Raw genomic sequence first — 18,643 nt, 5'->3', positions numbered from 1 at the left:
TGTGTTTTCAATTTTAATAATTTTGCTGACCTGACTTCAGTATGCAAGGTTTGGATAACTCTGGAAAAAAAAATTGCTATAAATACTATATCTAACATTTCCATTTTAATTTTACTAATTTTTCCAATTAAAAAACAAACCCTTGGTTTGACGATATGTCGAATGTTTTGAGTGACTTCTCATAATTGAAGCCTTGGAGCGATTTTCATAGAAATTTCTTTACTTGATAAGATTACCTCTTGTTTGTTTCTTTTAACTGACTGAGTAAAATATTTGGTCAACATCATGAAAAAATACCTTGATAATCACTGTAAATTTTATCAAAAGCATTCATCATTAATTATATTCAAAAGCCAACTTATTCAGTGCCAATGGCAGCAGTAGAAGTGAGGTCAACAGTTGAATTAATTTACAATTCCCAACCTTTTTTGCTACCATATTGTCTGACATCTGCTTTATGATGAGGACAAAACCTCGTCAACCCCTTGCTCATTTTGCATGGCGGAAAACCCTCATGTTTTTACAGAGGACAAACCCTTCTGAATTTAAAGGAGGACAAAACCCCTCATTTTACAGAGACAAACCTCGTTTTTCCAGTGATTATAAAGTTGAAGGTTTTGTCTCCTTGCAAAAGTGAAGGGTTTTGTCGCTGAATTCGCGAAGGGTTTGTCCCTGTGAAAATGAGGGATTGTCCAGTGCAAAATTAGTGAGGGTTTTCCAGGGATTGCATCCGCTTTTAATTCATGATCATTTGAATGTTTTGTTGAAAGGGCACTATGCTAATTTTTGTGTTGCAAATGATACAGATGATCGGCAATTTATGATAAGGTAAGCTTTGCCGATCCTATTCAGTCGTTCATTTTGCAAGAACACCGAAAAAAAGTTTCATTTCTTATATTTACATTATATTTCCTTTCCATTTGTAAACAAGGTTGTATTAATGTAAATTGCACACATTTTGTTGCATTTGACATTAGAATAGGCTACCCAGCCATTCTGTTCACCAGACAGAACAACTGCGGCATCATCTAAGGAACGGATGTCGTCAAAACAGTGGCCCGTTATCACTAAGCAGCTTTGATGTAACTTTCGCACCTAAAATTCCTTTAGCTGTTCATACAAAATGAATGTCATTATTATCAATGGAAAAGAATAGGGCGAATGTAAATATATATATGTAAATGTTGATTTCAGGATGTTATGCTATCAGCAACTACCACACAGTCACCCTTGGCAACCCAGTCCTCTGTGTTCACTATTCCGTCGGTATCTATGGGCTCCGCCGGGATAAACCTGACAGACCATCTCTTCCTCCCTGGTGTCTCAGCGTTAGATCCAACACATGGACCTTCAGAACCTAAAACAGACCAAAATGGTGGGTAATTTGTGATGTTATATGAATATTATGTTTACTTGAGGGTGCATGGCAGCAGATTTTGTGAATCCAAGAAAAAAATGTCAGCCAGTGCAGACCTAGATCTCAGTAGGGAGAATGCAGATGTATAGATCATAGGGTCAGATTAGCTTGATCCACTTCAGAGGCCTATATGTTCTCTGTGCCAGTTGATAAGACATTGTGTCTGAAATCATTATCCTCCACCTCTTATTCTTGAGGGTAAGTTGATGGTTACTTGTGGAGAATAGGTTAGTTCTGATACAGAATCCAGGAAAACTGGTAAGGTTAACCACCCACCATCCATTACATAACTAAAAATACTGTTGAAAAACAGCACTAAACATAAAATAAAACAAACAAATATTCTTTGTGATTTAGTGTTACACCAGTGTAATATCAATGTCGAGGTTTGTCTGCCTTCCAGTCTTATAGGGAACTTGTCAACAATAAAATGATACCGGTACAATTGCTGGAAAGGTTGAACGGTTAGTTGACTGCTGTGTCTAAAATATTGTCGCAAAAAGTGTTGAAATGGTGCTAAAGGGAAAGCAGTAGTAGTTTAGAGGTACAATATAGATGAGTGATGAACTTCTGACTTTTTTTGGTAGGCATGCTCATTAGTTTACGGTCAGAAGTAGTTTCATCCAGTCAATTTTCTAGGACAGAATAACCCAGTTCACCAAAGCTGCTAAGAAATACCTTTTAAAAATGAATTATGACATCACAGAATGAGTTGTGTAATATTAGCAATAAAGGTTAAACCTTCATATTGTCAGTTTGAAAATTTAACTTGAGAAAAAACGTGTCTTACAGCATCAGTTTTGAAGTGAAACTGGAACCTGCCTAAGGAAATGATTATGATTGGCTGAATCATGTTGATAAATACTGTCACAAGTAGGCTAAACAGACTTTGAATTTTAAAAATATTTATGATAATGTAGCAGTAGTAAAAAATTCTTCTAAGGAACATTCTAATATGCTTGTCTCTGTTAAAACACTCTTACGCTAGAATCATGTCACGTTAACATGCGGTGATGTCAAAGTTTTTGTTGCGACCAAGAAAGAGCGCTTCTATATTTTATCTACTGTTCTAGATTAAGGGATATTAGAATCCAAATAATTTATAGCAAAACCGTGTTTTAACACTATTTATACACTCGGGCGGTAATACGTCGTGCAAATAATTTCACTCGGGCTGCGCCCGTTTAACCGCCCATTGTACATATAAATAGTGTTAAAACACACTTTTGCTATCAATTATTTCTTAAATAAACAGTTAGTATGCAGTGATGATACTAAACAGAATATTATTATATTACAGGTGCAATATCTTCATTATCTAGTCCTTCCCAACTGTTTGGTCAGCCACAGGTGGCGCCACCACAGTTTTTCCTCACCGGAAATCCCCTCCAGTCACAGACAGGAGCCTCCGGGTCAGTTCCTGTACAACAACTTCTCATCCCAGTCTCCACAGGTATAAGACTATTGTTTTACATGAATAGATAGACATTAAGTATACTGGTATGTTTACCTCATAAATTTAAGTAATAATAACCTTTTGAAATGTTTAGGAACTTCTGAATAGATACTTGGAAAGTAATTGTTACATTAAGTTAGATGAGAATTTTGGTAGGCTTATTATAACAGAGCCATGATCTGAAATGTTGTATTCAGCCTGAGTGGATTTTGCTAGGCCTGGATCATGTGGTGCGCAAGCGCCTAGTAAGATATGTTCTTGTGAAATTCACGAGAGCAGAATACATCTTAGATCAAGCTACTGTTATTACATACATCCTCCAACTTTCTGTTTCTATCTGAACCAGAAGTGACTATGAACTCCTCTGAAACAAAGAAGTATTTTTCACCCTGTCATGAATATTAATGAAAGCAGTCCAGACTCAAACATATGGAATCCAACTTCCACTTAAAAAGCACACTGTGTATTTTGTTTTCTGACAGTTTTCATTTATTCATGAAAGAAAAGTCGTATTTTACAGAATATTTTTAGATAGTATTACAGCCAAAATTTGTTAAGCAGCTAAGGGTGCAATATAGTGTAGCTACTTAAGGCAGGTAACCACTTATGCAAGTCCGTCTGTTTATAATCTGAATAACATATGACTTTTCTTTTGTAACCAATAGGTAATGGTACCCAGCAGTTCATCAGCATTCCAGTTTCCATGGCAACTGGTGGGAACCAGCAAATTCAGTTGTTGACAACATCAAATGGTCAGATTGTCGCAACAAATCTTGCCAATCTTGCCGGACTATCCAATCCACTAAGTGCTAGTCTTGCTAACTCAGGTAAGCTTGCTTTCTCCTTTAAACCCTTATCATGCTGGACACTATTGATTCTGCCATTGCGGCCAGTGTAGATCATGATCAGCCTGCACATATGTGCAGTCTGATCAAGATCTGCACTGTTTGCCATTCAGTCAGTATCTTTATGGTAAGCATCCCTTTAAAGCAATTAATTGTACTGTCCAAATTGAAAGACGGGCAAATTCATTATAGAAATTTAGCAGGGTAATGGTTAATCATAAATGTTGAAGCAGTGACCTTTGTTGTTTTTAGACAGATAAAGAACATTTGTACAATTTTTACATTTTCAGTACAACACAGTTTTACTATCCAGAATCTTGTCAGATTTATATCAAATTTTAGAAATTAAGAAAAGGCTATCTTTAGGAAGTAATTGCAATAGAAAGAAATTTTAAAGTTATTCCATTCATTTAGGAACTTTTATATACAATTCATGCAGGCTGACCTTGGTCTGCACTGTTCCCTATTTAGTCTGTAAATCTTAAGTGTAACACTTCTATATATAATAAGTGGTCTACCCAAATTGAATGATGGACATTTTCATTTTAAAATTTAGCAGGGTAAAGATTAACAAAATAGAAAAGGAACACTGTTTTTCTAAGTACTCTTAACTGTTGAAGGTGTCTGTTGTATACCTACAGTTTCATTTGAAATACTTCCTGTATTTAAACTGTGTTACGTTTTGACAAGTATGATTTCTGTTTTCAGTAAATAATCTGGCTAGCCAATCATTGCTTCAGAATTCATCATCCCATCATTCCTCAGCAACACAAGCATTGACCAATCATCTTGCAGCAGTGGCACCCTCCCTCTTAGCAGCAGGTGCCCAGAGCCAACTTCTTGCAGGTCTTGGCCAACAGGTATGTATAACTGCATTTGCAGGTTCAATAACTTAAGCAAATTATAGTTTGACAAAAGCAGACCTTAATAATATTCTCTCATATTGAATATTCTTTGTTGAATTTTACAGAGTTTTCCTAAAAACAATTTGTAAAGGAATAAAAGCCAAGAATCCCAACTGTTATATAGATTACTGTTATTTATGTTTTCAGCTGCTGTCACAGGTATCATTAGCTCAGTCAAATGGGACCAACTCGTTGTCCCAGTCCAGTCAGGTATCAAACTCATCTGTCAGTCAAACCCAGGCTGTCCTCAATTCCCTACAACAAACACTATCAGCTGCGAGCGGGGGCCAGAACGGAATCTCAGTTCAACCGACGACCACGCGTGTCATCACTCAGAATCTCAACAATACAGCTACGTCATTAAACTCATCAAATTCAACAACTCATTTACTCGGGAAGATATCGGAAATCGGGGCATCGGGTCATACAAACACGGCGGTAAACCTGGCCAATCAAATTTTAGCAACACGAGTAACATCAACACAGCTAATAAATCATGTGCCATCATCATTGGAAGGTTTAATGCCAAGTAAGTTTCTTTCCCATTTATGTGATTCAATATTGTTTTATAAATTAACTCCCATAACTAGAGGTACTTTCTAATTGGTAAATTTTGTGACAAAACACACATTTTGATCTATGAACTTTAAGTTTTTTAGTCCTTCATCTAATCATTAATGTTTGGTGCTTGTGTCAGTCCATATAATAAAATCCAAATGAACAAATAAGATTGTTATTATTTGAACCGTGCCATGAGAAAACCAACATAGTGGCTTTGCGACCAACATGGATTCAGACCAGCCTGCGTATCAGCGCAGTCTGGTCAGAATCCATGCTGTTCGCTAACAGTTTCTCTAATTGCAATAGACTTTGAAATGAACAGCATGGATCCTGACCAGACTGCGTGGATCCATCCTGGTCGCAAAGCCATTATGTTGGTTTTCTCATGGCACAGCTCATTTTATCTTTTACATGTAAAATCCACTGATTTTTTCTCCACAAAATACATGTAGCTGTTTTGACCAAAACTACGTAATTTGCCCTTTTGGTCAAAACAGCATCATGATTTTACACTGGCAACAAAACTATAATTGAGCCGCGCCATGAGAAAACCAACATAGTGGCTTTGTGACCAGCATGGATCCATACTGTTCACTTTCAAAGTCTATTGCAAGTAGTGAAACTGTTAGCAAACAGTTTGGATCCTGACCAGACTGCGCGGATGTGCAGGCTGGTCTGGATCCATGCTGGTTGCAAAGCCACTATGTTGGTTTTCTCATGGCGCAGCTCATATGTTTATGCAGTCTTTATGTTTCTAAAGAAAAGACTGTAAGTCTACACTGAGCTGTAATTTTGATGCTTGGCTGTCTATACGATGGTTAAAAGTTGATTTCAAGCAACAGTAGTGTTTATTGAGTTTCTTACCACTACATGCACATACCTGATAATTTTACAACGAAAAGTATTTGTGGGTATGGAGCTACAAAATGGGTAATATTTGGTTAAAACTAGTGAACTGACATGAAATAAGAAGAAAATTTGTTTGTTTTACATGTCAGTTCAAAATACACCATATGGTACCTTTTCACTCTTGGCTATATTGCATCCAGTGTTCACTAATTTAAAGATATTTTCTTTGATATTAACACTGAAGCAAACAAAATATCCACTATTTCCCACGTAGGAAAATAAATTTGGAAACAAACAAGTTAATATTTTTCTAATCACATAAAATTATATTCTGGACTAGTAATGAAACAAGTTCTACAACTCTACACCTCGTTGCCGATGGTATCTACTGCTTCAAGGGTATGAGAGAAGGGATGCCAGTTCCCCTCAGATACACTTAAGTTAAGATTGGCTGTATGAACCACAATGCCGAGTAAGTTGGAAAGTCAATAGTGACATTTAATGTATATGTATATATTGTAGATACTGTGGGTAACTCAACAGAGAGCACAACAGTGGATGGTATAAACCTAGACGAGATCAAAGAGTTTGCAAAACAGTTCAAAATCCGGAGATTATCTTTAGGTCTTACACAAACTCAAGTGGGTCAAGCTTTAAGTGCAACCGAGGGACCTGCATACTCTCAGTCAGCTATTTGTCGGTAAGTAATCTAAAGACCAATTGTAACATGCATTTTGTACATTTTTTGTGAGTGGCATACATTTGTGTAATAGCAAAGTGTTCTGACATCTAATACGCATACAATTAGACAAGATTAACGCATGCTTTATCCACTAACTCAATGGTAGATTAGGTTAGACAGAAACTTTCAATATTTATTAAAAAATTCTTGAGGAGTATGATCATTTTGTATGACAGGAAAGTGTTTTGAAGAAAGAGAAAGCTCCTTGCCAATACCATCACAAAAGGAAATTAATGTATTTTGAAATCTACAAATTAAAAAGGCAGTGTATTTACAAATTAATTAAACATAAACACTTGAACTAAATTAATATATAAATAAAGCTGTAGATATGGTAGTCATGTGCAAGTATTTTCATCTTTCGAAGAAACTATATATAGGTACTGCATTCCAGTGCCAATGAAATATTTTTGTCCTAAAGACAGATTATTCCATAGATCTCAATGCTCTGTTGGCCATGTTTCTTCACATATGACATGTCGCGTCATACGATGTTTAATAGCTTTTCATCAAAAGTGTTTTTGGTTTTACATAATTCACAACCTGTAGATTTTACAATATTGTGAATGGAAGATAACAAAATGGGTATATTGGTTTAAATAGTGAAACTGCTTGAAATTCATGATGTAAATTGTGATGTGTTTAAAAACCATGTCTTTCAAAACTACACCTATGTCTTTCATTGCTATAATGCTCCATGTTCATAATTAAACATGAATTTTGTTGCATCTACACTGAACAAACAAATATCCACTATTTACCTACTTTCTAAATTTGACCGAGAAAATTTTTTAAGACAAAATCTTGTAATGAAACCCAGTTTTTAATCGTTGCCGCTGGTTCTATGATTCGGGTATAGGAAGGGATACCGTTCTCAGATACATAATTATTCAATGAACACAATGCGATATTAAGCTTAAATTAAATCATGTTGACATTTAATTATTCAGTGTATGTATTTTTAGTCGTTAATTCACGTCAGAGACACTGAGTGGATGTTAACTTAGACGAATCAAAGATGAAAACATAAAATAATTTTTTAGTAAAACTATTCATTTTTAGTGCCGAACTCTATTTCTCTTTGCATTGTATCAGTAATTTAAACAATTTTATGGATTAAGTTTGGCTGAAGGTTGGTGGTTCGATCACATCACGAATGATTTTTCCTTGAAACATACTGGTTTTTGAAATCGAGAAGTGTTAATCGTATCGACAAAAAAATAGTTAAACATCGATATATTTCAACATGCAGGCTGCCCTACTCTTTTATGTTGGTCCCATTGCTTGGGTCTCTTCAGTACTACACGCTTTAACCATAGTTGTTATTAGCCTTTGATGAATGAATTAATGATGTAACAAAATAGTGACATCTTAAAGCTACATATAAATATGAAATTTAGTTATTTCAGTAATTGCAGCAGTGTATCTTAGGATTAATAACATAATTTTCAGAAAAATTGTATTTTTTCAGGTTTGAAAAGTTAGACATCACACCAAAGAGTGCACAGAAAATAAAGCCAGTGTTAGAACGGTGGATGCTTGAAGCTGAGGAGAGATATAAAAATGGGATGCAAAATCTTACAGAATTTATCGGCAGTGAGCCGTCAAAGAAACGTAAACGGCGGACTTCGTTTACACCCCAAGCTTTAGAACTGCTGAACAAATTTTTTGAAAGAAATACTCATCCTTCAGGTACGTTATGCAGCAGTTCAAAATATACATGTAACTCTTTTTTGATATGACCAGGTCTGTATCCAGGATTGTATTTAGAGCAGTATAAAGTTGCAGTCTGGGGGCTCATGGGGCATGCTTTTAATTGTGTATATAGATTACTTAGCTCAAATGTGACTTACTAAAATGATTTCAGTCAGTATCCACTGGTGGCTCTAGGTACATGTATATAGCTATAAGTATGTATGTACTTATTGAATGCCACAGGTACGATGGACTGAGAAACAATAATTCTATTGACTGGCAAGCCATTCAATGAGTGTTTTATTACATGACATCAGAAATGAATTTTCACAGTTTTATATTTAAATTTTTAACTTGAAGGCCCAGTAACCATTATGTTTAACATATATTTTGGCAAAGTTAAGTTTTACATGGAAATCACTGTCCCCAAAACTAATGCAGATACTTGGTTGAAACTTCAAGCAGTTGAACAAGATCACAGCATCAAGTCCTATAACTCTTTCATGAAGTTTGACAAAATACCTTTTCTTAGATAGAAAATCTGTTTTACTGACAAGCCTTTGAATAGTCGAACATGCTGTCAGGAGAAAGCTGTGGTTATATTTTGAATTTGAAATCCGCAAACATATATCTGCAAGAATTAGCAGTTTTTGTTTTTAAACCAAACAATTTTATGCCCACAAAATTAAACAATTTCACAGTATTTGGTATAGATCAGCTTTTAAATACATTTATAGCTTTAAATTTACATTCACTTTTAAATTTGCATCTTATTACCTTATTATGTTTTGCCTACAGGTGCAGAAATGACAGAGCTGGCAGACAAATTAAATTATGACAGAGAAGTTATAAGAGTTTGGTTTTGTAATAAAAGACAAGCATTGAAAAATACCATTAAAAAGCTGAAGCAAGAAGGACCATGATTGGAGCATTGATTTGTTACAAGAATTGTGATTGGTCAGTAAAGCAGCACATGGAGTCTTGTCTTCAGAGGTTAACTTTGAAAGATGAGCTGTGATTGTTTACTTCAGATGCAGGGAAGTGTAAGAAGAGTTGTGATTGATGGAATTTGAATCTCAAAACGATGGACCAGTTGTTGTGTTAGATTTAGCATTTATAGTTTGTTTCAGATTTTCTTGACATGCATTTGTTGGCAAATCTAGATAGCAACCATAATATGTATAGAGTGTAGTGATTGGTGAAAATTCAGCAAAGAGTTTGGAGTCTTGAATGGAACCAGTGGGTTTCTTCCATATAGGTATAAGCTGTTAGTGATAGTTATTTAAACAGGTTGTTGATTTAGTGTATTTGGAAGGATTATTTGATTAACATGTTTATTGAATTTGTTGTTTTGAATGGATATAGATCACATTATTAAACACAGAGATTTAATCTATAATATCAAAACATACTTTAAAGGTTAAAGTTTATACTGCATAATAAGGTGACATAGATACTTTGTAAAACACATGGGCATCATTTGAACAAGTTCACTTTAGAAAGGGACCTTGAGACATTTTTGTGATATTTTCTATTTGGTACAACTTAAAATATGGTCCAGAGTTTTTCACATCAGTATTGGTCCATTTAAGATGTTTTTGGAGAGAAAAAAATAGTTAAAGCTTCCGGATACTTCGATTTTAGCTGAATATCTGGCCTACAATAGAATTTAGACTAAAACATGTGTTACTAGGTAAAAAAAATAGTAAGAGGCTTAATTTGTACATGGTAACATTGACAACTTGTCTCTTTAAGGTATAGATTATATTGCAGTATTTTTTTTCTCCGTGACACAGTCCAGCTTTGTCAATAACTAGGACATTACAGTAGGGTTGCAGCCGCTTTGTTTCTGCATTTCATTGTTATAATTTATGAATATGGGTTGTCTTGTTAAAAAGGACCAACTTAGATATTTTAAATTTCCATTTTTGCTGAAGAATGACTTAAAAAAACTTCTGTTGAAGAAATTATATATCTTCATAAAGTTCTCAGACTTATTCAAAGTTAAACTGAAATAGATGGTTTAAAGAGTATGAAAACTTTAAACTAGAGTTTTGTATGTTGTTTATAGGTAAACCTACAAAATGGCCCTTTCATGATGTGGCAACACATATTTATTATTTGTAGCTACTGGTATTTCATCAAATACTCTTATTACGGTTAGTGTAGCTTTGGAGCTTTGGTCAGTGTGCAACTTTTATAACATGTCAGTTATATACCCTTAATGAGCTAAATAAATATGAGTTTTGTGTTATCAGTGTTTAGTCTAGGTAATCTTAAAACGTGTCCCAATGACGTTTAAAGACTGTAAACTTTCTCTGCATAATTATGTTGAAAAGTAAACATGTTAAAGGTCCAATACTAAGGAAAGTGAACATTTTAATTTCTTTTAAAAAGCACAGAAACTATTTCATTTTATTGGAAAATGAAAGTTGGTATGTAGAAATTCGAAATAAATCGCAGTATATGTACAATTATTTTTCTATGAAGTATGAAGAAAGTTAAAAAGACCTGGGGGGTCATTCTGTCGATTCATTGAAATTTCAACATAATACACATACATTTCTTTGAGTTCCAAAGGCCTTCTGTAAATTTTGACCTGCCAATCTTCATTATTTAGTGTCTTGCAGAAGTCTATGCACTGGCTATGAAAAAAATTGCCAACTCACTTTCCCTTAGTAATGGACCTTTAAACTTTCAACTCGGAATTTTAGAAAATTTCAACACTAAACAGGGTACTGTAAAAACATTTAATTTCGTGGGCATGGAATTTCGTGGTTTTGGTCAAAACAGTAATTTCGTTGGGGTATGAATTTGTGGATTTTAAGTTTTGAACATAAAATGAATGGGAATTTTACTTGTTCGTTGGGATTTAATTTCATGGATTGACTCAACCCCGAAATCCACGAAAATTAGCCCCCCACGAATATTAATGATTTCAGAGTATATTACCTCAGAATAAAACTGAATCACATGAAAACAAATATGTGTACCTTCAGAAAGGAGGAAGGATCTTGCAGCTTGCATCTTGTCTACCAAAATATTTTCAAAACTTAGACTTTAAATTTAGAAATTTTATATAATATTGTAACGTAGATGAAATAATGGATGCTTCTTCCAGAAATATATGACTTGGTGCTTTAGTATTATTGTGTTACATTATTACTATAAATACACATTTAAATATTTCACAGATATGATATTCAATCACAAAAATTAATGAAGAAATGTTATGTTAGTTGGCTAATGGAATTTATAATATCGTGAATTGAATGGGTCAAGGTGACCATTTTAACTGATTGGTCAGGAGTCCCTTTTTGATTAATTTGCATACCTTCCATTCCGACTAATTGGTGAGGCCCCCATTTAGATTGATTGGTCTACCGTCCATTTTTACTAATCACTTGTAATATATAAGGAGGAATCTCAAAAATTACTTCAGCAGAAATAAACTTAGATCTGTGTCAAAATGTTCTTATTTCTAAACATGATGATTATATTATTTATTTGAAACGAAACAATATTAAATGAGGACTTTTATAGAACTCACTGGCTGATATGCTTTTTATAAACTTTCTACTGTACCATATGATGTTAGAGATGTGTATATTTATTGTACATTTGTTATATTAATTTATTTGTTAAGTCTGTTGTATGTAAGAATCAATGGCATTTAATACACATTATAAAAGACAGGAGGTTTTTCATGTACAGGTAGTCTGTTGACCTTTAGCCTGCTGGCGGCAAGTGATTCTGCCTTTGCGACCAGGTGCAGACCAAGATCAGCCTGCACATCTGTGCAGGCCAATATTGGTCTGCACTGTTCGCTATTCAGTCAGTAAATTTTTACCGAACATCCCTTTGAATAATAGGTGGTACTGCCCAAATTGAATGATTAACCAGTCCATTCTAGAAATTTAGCAGGGTAAGGGTTAATTAATAGAATTTTTAATATAATGGCATGTTTCTGGTAGTCAAGTTTATAGGGGCGGGTGGGGGGTGGGGTAACTAGATATAACAGAAAATCAATTTTATTCTAGGAATATAAACTTGATGTCCTTGATCGTGATTGAAACATTGTTTACAGTGAAAGGCCACTCGCTTCAGCATTGACAGCTCAAACACATGTAGACTGGCTCACATGGGAAACTCATGTAGGGCCCCCCCCCCCCCCCACCTCCCACTTCTGCCATCACCCATCACTGGCCGTTTTCTTTATATTTTGTGTGTTTGGGGTGCTCAAAACCCTGTATTTGTTCATTGTCTTTCGAGCCTGAACAATTTGTGTTTTGATTGCATTGTGCTAGACATTGCTGTTTCTTATTGTTAAGTGTTGGGTAAATTGTGCAATATACTTGAGACAAGAAAGCAGGGTCTTTTTTTTCTTGGATGAACACTTCACTCTGCTTTGATACAAATCATCAAGAGGTATTTTGTGTTTATTTGTCTATGGACAGCGGCTTCCATTTATGTTAGTAAAGTTTTCTTTTAAAGTAGTTACTTTGTTGAAGGAATATGTGTTCTTAGAATCTTTATTAGAGTATTTAAGAAAAATATTTCACTGCAGTTTTAATTTTATTTACATCATATTGAAGTAGTCTGAAATCATATTTAATCACGGGGGAGTTATCTTTGTGGATAGTGTGGTTACATCAATCAATGAAATAAAATCTCAATGGAAACAATGGGTAAGTTTTTTTACGCCGGAAGGGAGCTCTTTTGAACCCCTTGAAGGATTTCGAAGAAACTTTACACAAATGTTCACCACATCAAGACGATGTGCAGAGTGCATGTTTCGGATGGCTGGCTTCAAGGTCAAGGTCACACTTAGGGGTCAAAGGTCATACCTTTGGGTGTATATTGCTCCTCATTGCAGTGCTCTTGTATTAATATGTGTTAATATGCTACAAATCTGAATGAAATTAATTTTATTACTTTATTTTGAAAATGATATTTTATCGAACTGTCTGTTTGCTGAATAATTTAAAATCATAATATTAGAGGATTTCCATACAGTGGTATTTTGTTGCCATTCATGATAAGTTGGAACTATTTACGGAAAATGATAATTTAAGTTTTACGATCCAATATATAAAGGGTGGAGTTTTGTGTGCGGAGGTTGTTTTTGTTTTTTCAAAATTTTGAAAAGGATTTTCATTTGTTAGAAATTGTAAATTCAGAGTGAAAATTAAGATGATTCATTAAGTTCTACGCAATAGTTATCTGTAAAATACTTGTATAAATTGTAAAATATGTAGGAGTAAAATTACTGTATAAGTTACACTGTTAAGTTTGACATGAAAACAGCAGAAATAAGGCATAAAATTCATATGTGGTAACACCTCAAATAATATTATTTATGATTTTGTCTTGTATTATATACGTTTCTAACTTTTTTAAAAGGGACATACCCTACACCTAGCAAATTATATTCTGGAAACATAGATAATGTGTTCAATGAGCGTAAAATGATAAATAAATAAAATTTTAAAGAACAAGATATGGTGAAATATGACTAACTTTTTTTTTATATCTTTCTTAGAAAGAGCTATCCATTATTTACGTTGTTTAATTCCCAGTCCCTGTCTCCTGTTACATATTATCAATCTTACATTTGCTTGTGGCAAATCTACATTTGCCTATGGCAAACTTACATTAATTTTGCTTTTTGTAAACTAACTTTTGCTTTCAGTAAACTTACATTTGCTCGAGGCAAAACTTATATTTGCTTGATGGTATCATCTGTACATACTATCATTCTCATTGTAACATTCTCATTATATTTATTTTGCATTTTTATAATCGGTTTTGCTACGCACATCTATTGTGGCATTCTTTTTATATTGCGTTTTATACAAAAGGGTATTCTCGTTGCATTTTCTTTCTTAGCTACATGTTTTAAATACCTAATATGCTGTTAATTTTTTTTTTTTGCTTTTGTATTTGCTGTGGAAAAAATGGCTGTTGTGAAGAATGTGTATGTGCTATTATAAACTAGATTATTTTAATTTCTGACGTAGAACAAGTTGATTAACTGGACTTGTGTCCAATGGGTTTTAACATTGTGTTCAGATTTTATAATTGAACCACACCTTGAGAAAACCAACATACTGCATTTGCGACCAGCATGGATCCAGACCAGACTGCACGGATGTGCAGTCTGGCCAGGATCCATGCTGTCCGCTTTCAAACCCTATTGCAATTAGCGAAACCATTAGCGAACAGTATGGATCCTGACCAGACTGCACTGATGTGAGGCTGGTCTGGATCCATGCTGGTCACAAATGCACTAGGTAGGTTTTCTCATGGCATGGCTCAATTATATTGTTTATGTTAGCATGACAATTCTCTTTGTTTTGCTGATTATAGAAGTGGTCTATGTTCATTGTGGGTATGTGTAATTCATTTTATGGTGCTACATTTTGTTCTGTTGCTAGTTTGTTAAACATTTTGTGCTTCTGTTTTTTAACATTTGAGGTCTTAAAACTAAATAAATGGGGATGATATAGTATGAACAACAGGTCAAACACTGGGAATTTATTTATCTACCAGTTTTGTAAGGACCTTCATCAGGAAATTTTTATGTCTTATACAAATTTTACGTGTTATAGTCAGTTAGGCAACTCTTTATTTTCTATTTTGATTTTTGACTGAACACTTTTCTTCTTAAAACATCATGTTTATAAACTGAGACAAATCAGCAAATTAAAAAGAAATGGAATAGAGTTGTCTGAAAGTATTGTATTTTCTGTTGTAATCAAGTGAAAAGTTACAGCTTTGGCTATAAGGGTATCACGATTTCTTCCACTAAATTGGACTTTAAGCTTTGTAATTTTTATTTCGTTGCACAGTGAAAAAATCTTCTGTTATATCTCGTTATTCATCTAGAAACAAAAAAAAACAAGCAGAAAATCTTTTACAAACACTAGCTGTTTTTATATATTTACTGAATTTTATTTTTAAATTATATTTTAGCAAGAGTTAAGTATTAAATGGGTATCATTACAGATTTTTTCACACACATTTTCATGAATTTATATAATAATTTATGTAATACTGTATGAATTTATTTGATTTTTTCTGAATTTGTGAGAGTTTTTATGTATTTTTTAATGAATTGAGAATCCTTTGTCCAAATTTTGGCTTCTTATTTTCCCAAAGATGAGAATGAGTATGATATAAGAGTATACTAAGTTACAGCATTTGTTTGTAAGGTCAGGATTTTTAGTTCACTCTCAAAGACACAGGCATTGTCTTTGATCAAAGTAGATCAGAAAACTATATATATATATATATATCCAAATGTCGTTCATCCTCGGTCTCAGATCCAAATGTATTTGTTGCCGTTTACTTGAGGGGAATCACGTCTGTTCTAACTAGAAATCTATGAACTAATTTTAAAATAAAACTTACAGATGTATATGAGCCGTGCCATGGGAAAACCAACATAGTGGCTTTGCGACCAGCATGGATCCAGACCAGCCTGCGCATCCGCGCAGTCTGGTCAGGATCCATGCTGTTCGCTAACAGTTTCTCTAATTCCAATAGGCTTTGAAAGCGAACTGACCAGACTGCGCAGATGTGCAGGCTGGTCTGGATCCATGCTGGTCGCAAAGCCACTATGTTGGTTTTCTCATGGCATGGCTCAATTATGAATTATGATAATTTTATCAGTTTTATTTACTGTATTATATTATATACATGTATTAGCTTTCATAGCTTAAGAATAAAAATGGTTCTCCTTGAAACATTGCTGTAAACTGCTACTGGTTCAAAATCTGCAAGGGATATTGACCTCTCTTGTTGTCAAGCTTATGGGCTGGTTTGTGTTAGATCTGTGGTTCTGCCCAGTGCCTCAATGCGTAAACTAATGCTTCATGTGGTACCTTGGGCCTTCTTCTTACAGTAAAGATATAAAGTTGCAGTGTGACCTAGTAAAATGTGTTGCCGTGGTCAAAAATGCAGCAAATAAACATGCTTCATATAAGATATACATAAATAAAAGATATATAAATAAAATCATATAAGATATAAAAAGAATGTCTCGAACACCTTGGAAACTCTACAGTTCCCTATCATTTAGCAGTATAGATCCAATATTGAAGACGTTTCGGCAACTTGAAATTCAAGAGATTTGAATTTCAGACTTAGAATATTGACACATCTAGGCTTGAAATATTTCTATAGAGTAAGAGTCTAGTCTCATGTACTGTAAAATCATTTATTTTTGTGGACATGCATTTGGCCAAAATGGCAAATTCATTAAGATATGAATTAGTGCATTTGAAATTTTGAACATAAAAATAGTTGGAATTTCACTTGTTTGCTTAGATTGACACAAAATCCACAAAAAAGTACTCCCCCCATGAAAATTAATGATTTTATTGTATTTACAAAATGTACTTTAAAATAAGAATAATTTTCTGTACAATGATTTATTGTTTTTTGCAATTTGATTTGTAACACAGGAAGTATTTCCATGAGATTTTGTTTATGTGTGTTATATGTGTAACATGTACACTATTGTATTTTATGTATTTTCTGTTGAAAAGTGCAATCATTTTTATTTGAATTCCAAATGATTAAAAGATGTTTAAATAAAGTATCTTATCTGTCTTATTTTTTTCTTCACGGTTTTGCAAACATATTTACTCATTTGCTTTGAATGGATAATCAAGGTGATGCAGTTCTTAACATTTAGTCTGCTGGCGGCAAGTGACTCTGCCTTTGCGACTGGTGCAGACCAAAATCAGCCTGTACATCGACGCAGTCTATTCATGGTCTGCACTGTTCACTATTCAGTCAGTAAATTTTCAGTGAACACCCCTTCGAATATGAAATGGGTCTGCCCAAATTGTATGATGGACCAGTCCACTTTAGAAGTCTAGCAGGCTAAAGGTTAAAGATTGGCTGTTCCAATGTTGGCTGCAGAGGATTTGTGCATACCAGTGAAGAAGTCGCACAAATTGTTAACTTTTTAAAATTATTTACTACGTACACAATGTAACGGATGATACATGGTGTCTCTCTTGTATAACATCACATGCATGAACACTCGTGAGATTTTACACATTAAGGCTTCTGGAATTTTCATCAGATTACGCTTCTAAAACTTCACAGGAAAACTCCTGAGGTTTGAAACTTATAAAACCACAGACACTGTTCTTCTGGAATTTTCATCAGATTACGCTTCTAAAACTTCACAGGAAAACTCCTGAGGTTTGAAACTTATAAAACCACAGACACTGTTCTGGAATATTTACAAAATTTAATTTAACACCGCATACATCCTCAAAATTCATGAGATTTGACACATGTAAAACGTGACATGCAGGCTTCTAGGAAGTTCACGAGATATAACACATGTAAAACACCACATGCAGGCTTCAGGGAAGTTCATGAGATTTAACACATGCAAAACACCACATGCAGGCTTCAGGGAAGATCACGAGATATAACACATGTAAAACACCACATGCAGGCTTCAGGGAAGTTCACGAGATATAACACATGTAAAACACCACATGCAGGCTACAGTGAAGTTCACGAGATTTAACACCTGCAAACCTCCGCATGCAGGCTTCAGGGAAGTTCATGAGATTTAACACATGCAAGACACCACATGCAGGCTTTAGGGAAGTTCATGAGATTTAACACCTGCAAAACACCACATGCAGGCTTCAGGGAAGTTCATGAGATTTAACAAATGCAAAACACCTCATGCTGGGTTCAGGGAAGTTCATGAGATTTAACACATGCAAAACATAACATGCAGGCTACAGTCAAGTTCACGAGATTTAACACCTGCAAAACACCACATGCAGGCTTCAGGGAAGTTTATGAGATTTAACAAATGTAAAACACCGCATGCGGGCTTCAGGGAAGTTCATGAGATTTAACAAATGTAAAACACCACATGCAGGCTTCAGGGAAGTTAACGAGATTTAACAAATGTAAAACACCACATGCAGGCTTCAGGGAAGTTCATGAGATTTAACAAATGCAAAACACCTCATGCTGGCTTCATGGAAGTTCATGAGATTTAACAAATGCAAAACACCTCATGCTGGCTTCAGGGAAGTTCATGAGACTTAACACATGCAAAACATAACATGCAGGCTACAGTGAAGTTCACGAGATTTAACACCTGCAAGACACCACATGCAGGCTTTA

The 18,643-nt window shown here is 34.5% G+C and overlaps 1 protein-coding gene across 3 annotated transcripts in view; it reads left to right on the top strand.

The window, feature by feature from the left end:
* Positions 1-17,073, top strand: part of LOC123531267 (POU domain, class 6, transcription factor 2-like) — a 35,608-nt gene extending 18,535 nt beyond the window's left edge. For all 3 annotated transcript variants that reach the window (XM_045312079.2, XM_045312080.2, XM_045312083.2), the window contains 8 exons: positions 1,195-1,375; positions 2,718-2,870; positions 3,539-3,700; positions 4,427-4,578; positions 4,771-5,152; positions 6,556-6,733; positions 8,247-8,467; positions 9,269-17,073. In XM_045312079.2, coding sequence (XP_045168014.1) covers positions 1,195-1,375; positions 2,718-2,870; positions 3,539-3,700; positions 4,427-4,578; positions 4,771-5,152; positions 6,556-6,733; positions 8,247-8,467; positions 9,269-9,393 — 1,554 coding nt within the window. In that variant the 3' untranslated portion in view covers positions 9,394-17,073. The remainder of the gene's footprint in view (positions 1-1,194; positions 1,376-2,717; positions 2,871-3,538; positions 3,701-4,426; positions 4,579-4,770; positions 5,153-6,555; positions 6,734-8,246; positions 8,468-9,268) is intronic.
* Positions 17,074-18,643: the final 1,570 nt, after the last annotated feature.

Source organism: Mercenaria mercenaria, chromosome 11, assembly GCF_021730395.1.
Source record: "Mercenaria mercenaria strain notata chromosome 11, MADL_Memer_1, whole genome shotgun sequence".
In the NCBI taxonomy this organism is placed as follows: Eukaryota; Metazoa; Mollusca; class Bivalvia; order Venerida; family Veneridae; genus Mercenaria; species Mercenaria mercenaria.
Note: the sequence above shows the minus strand (reverse complement) of the source record. Positions and strands in the feature narration are given on the sequence as shown.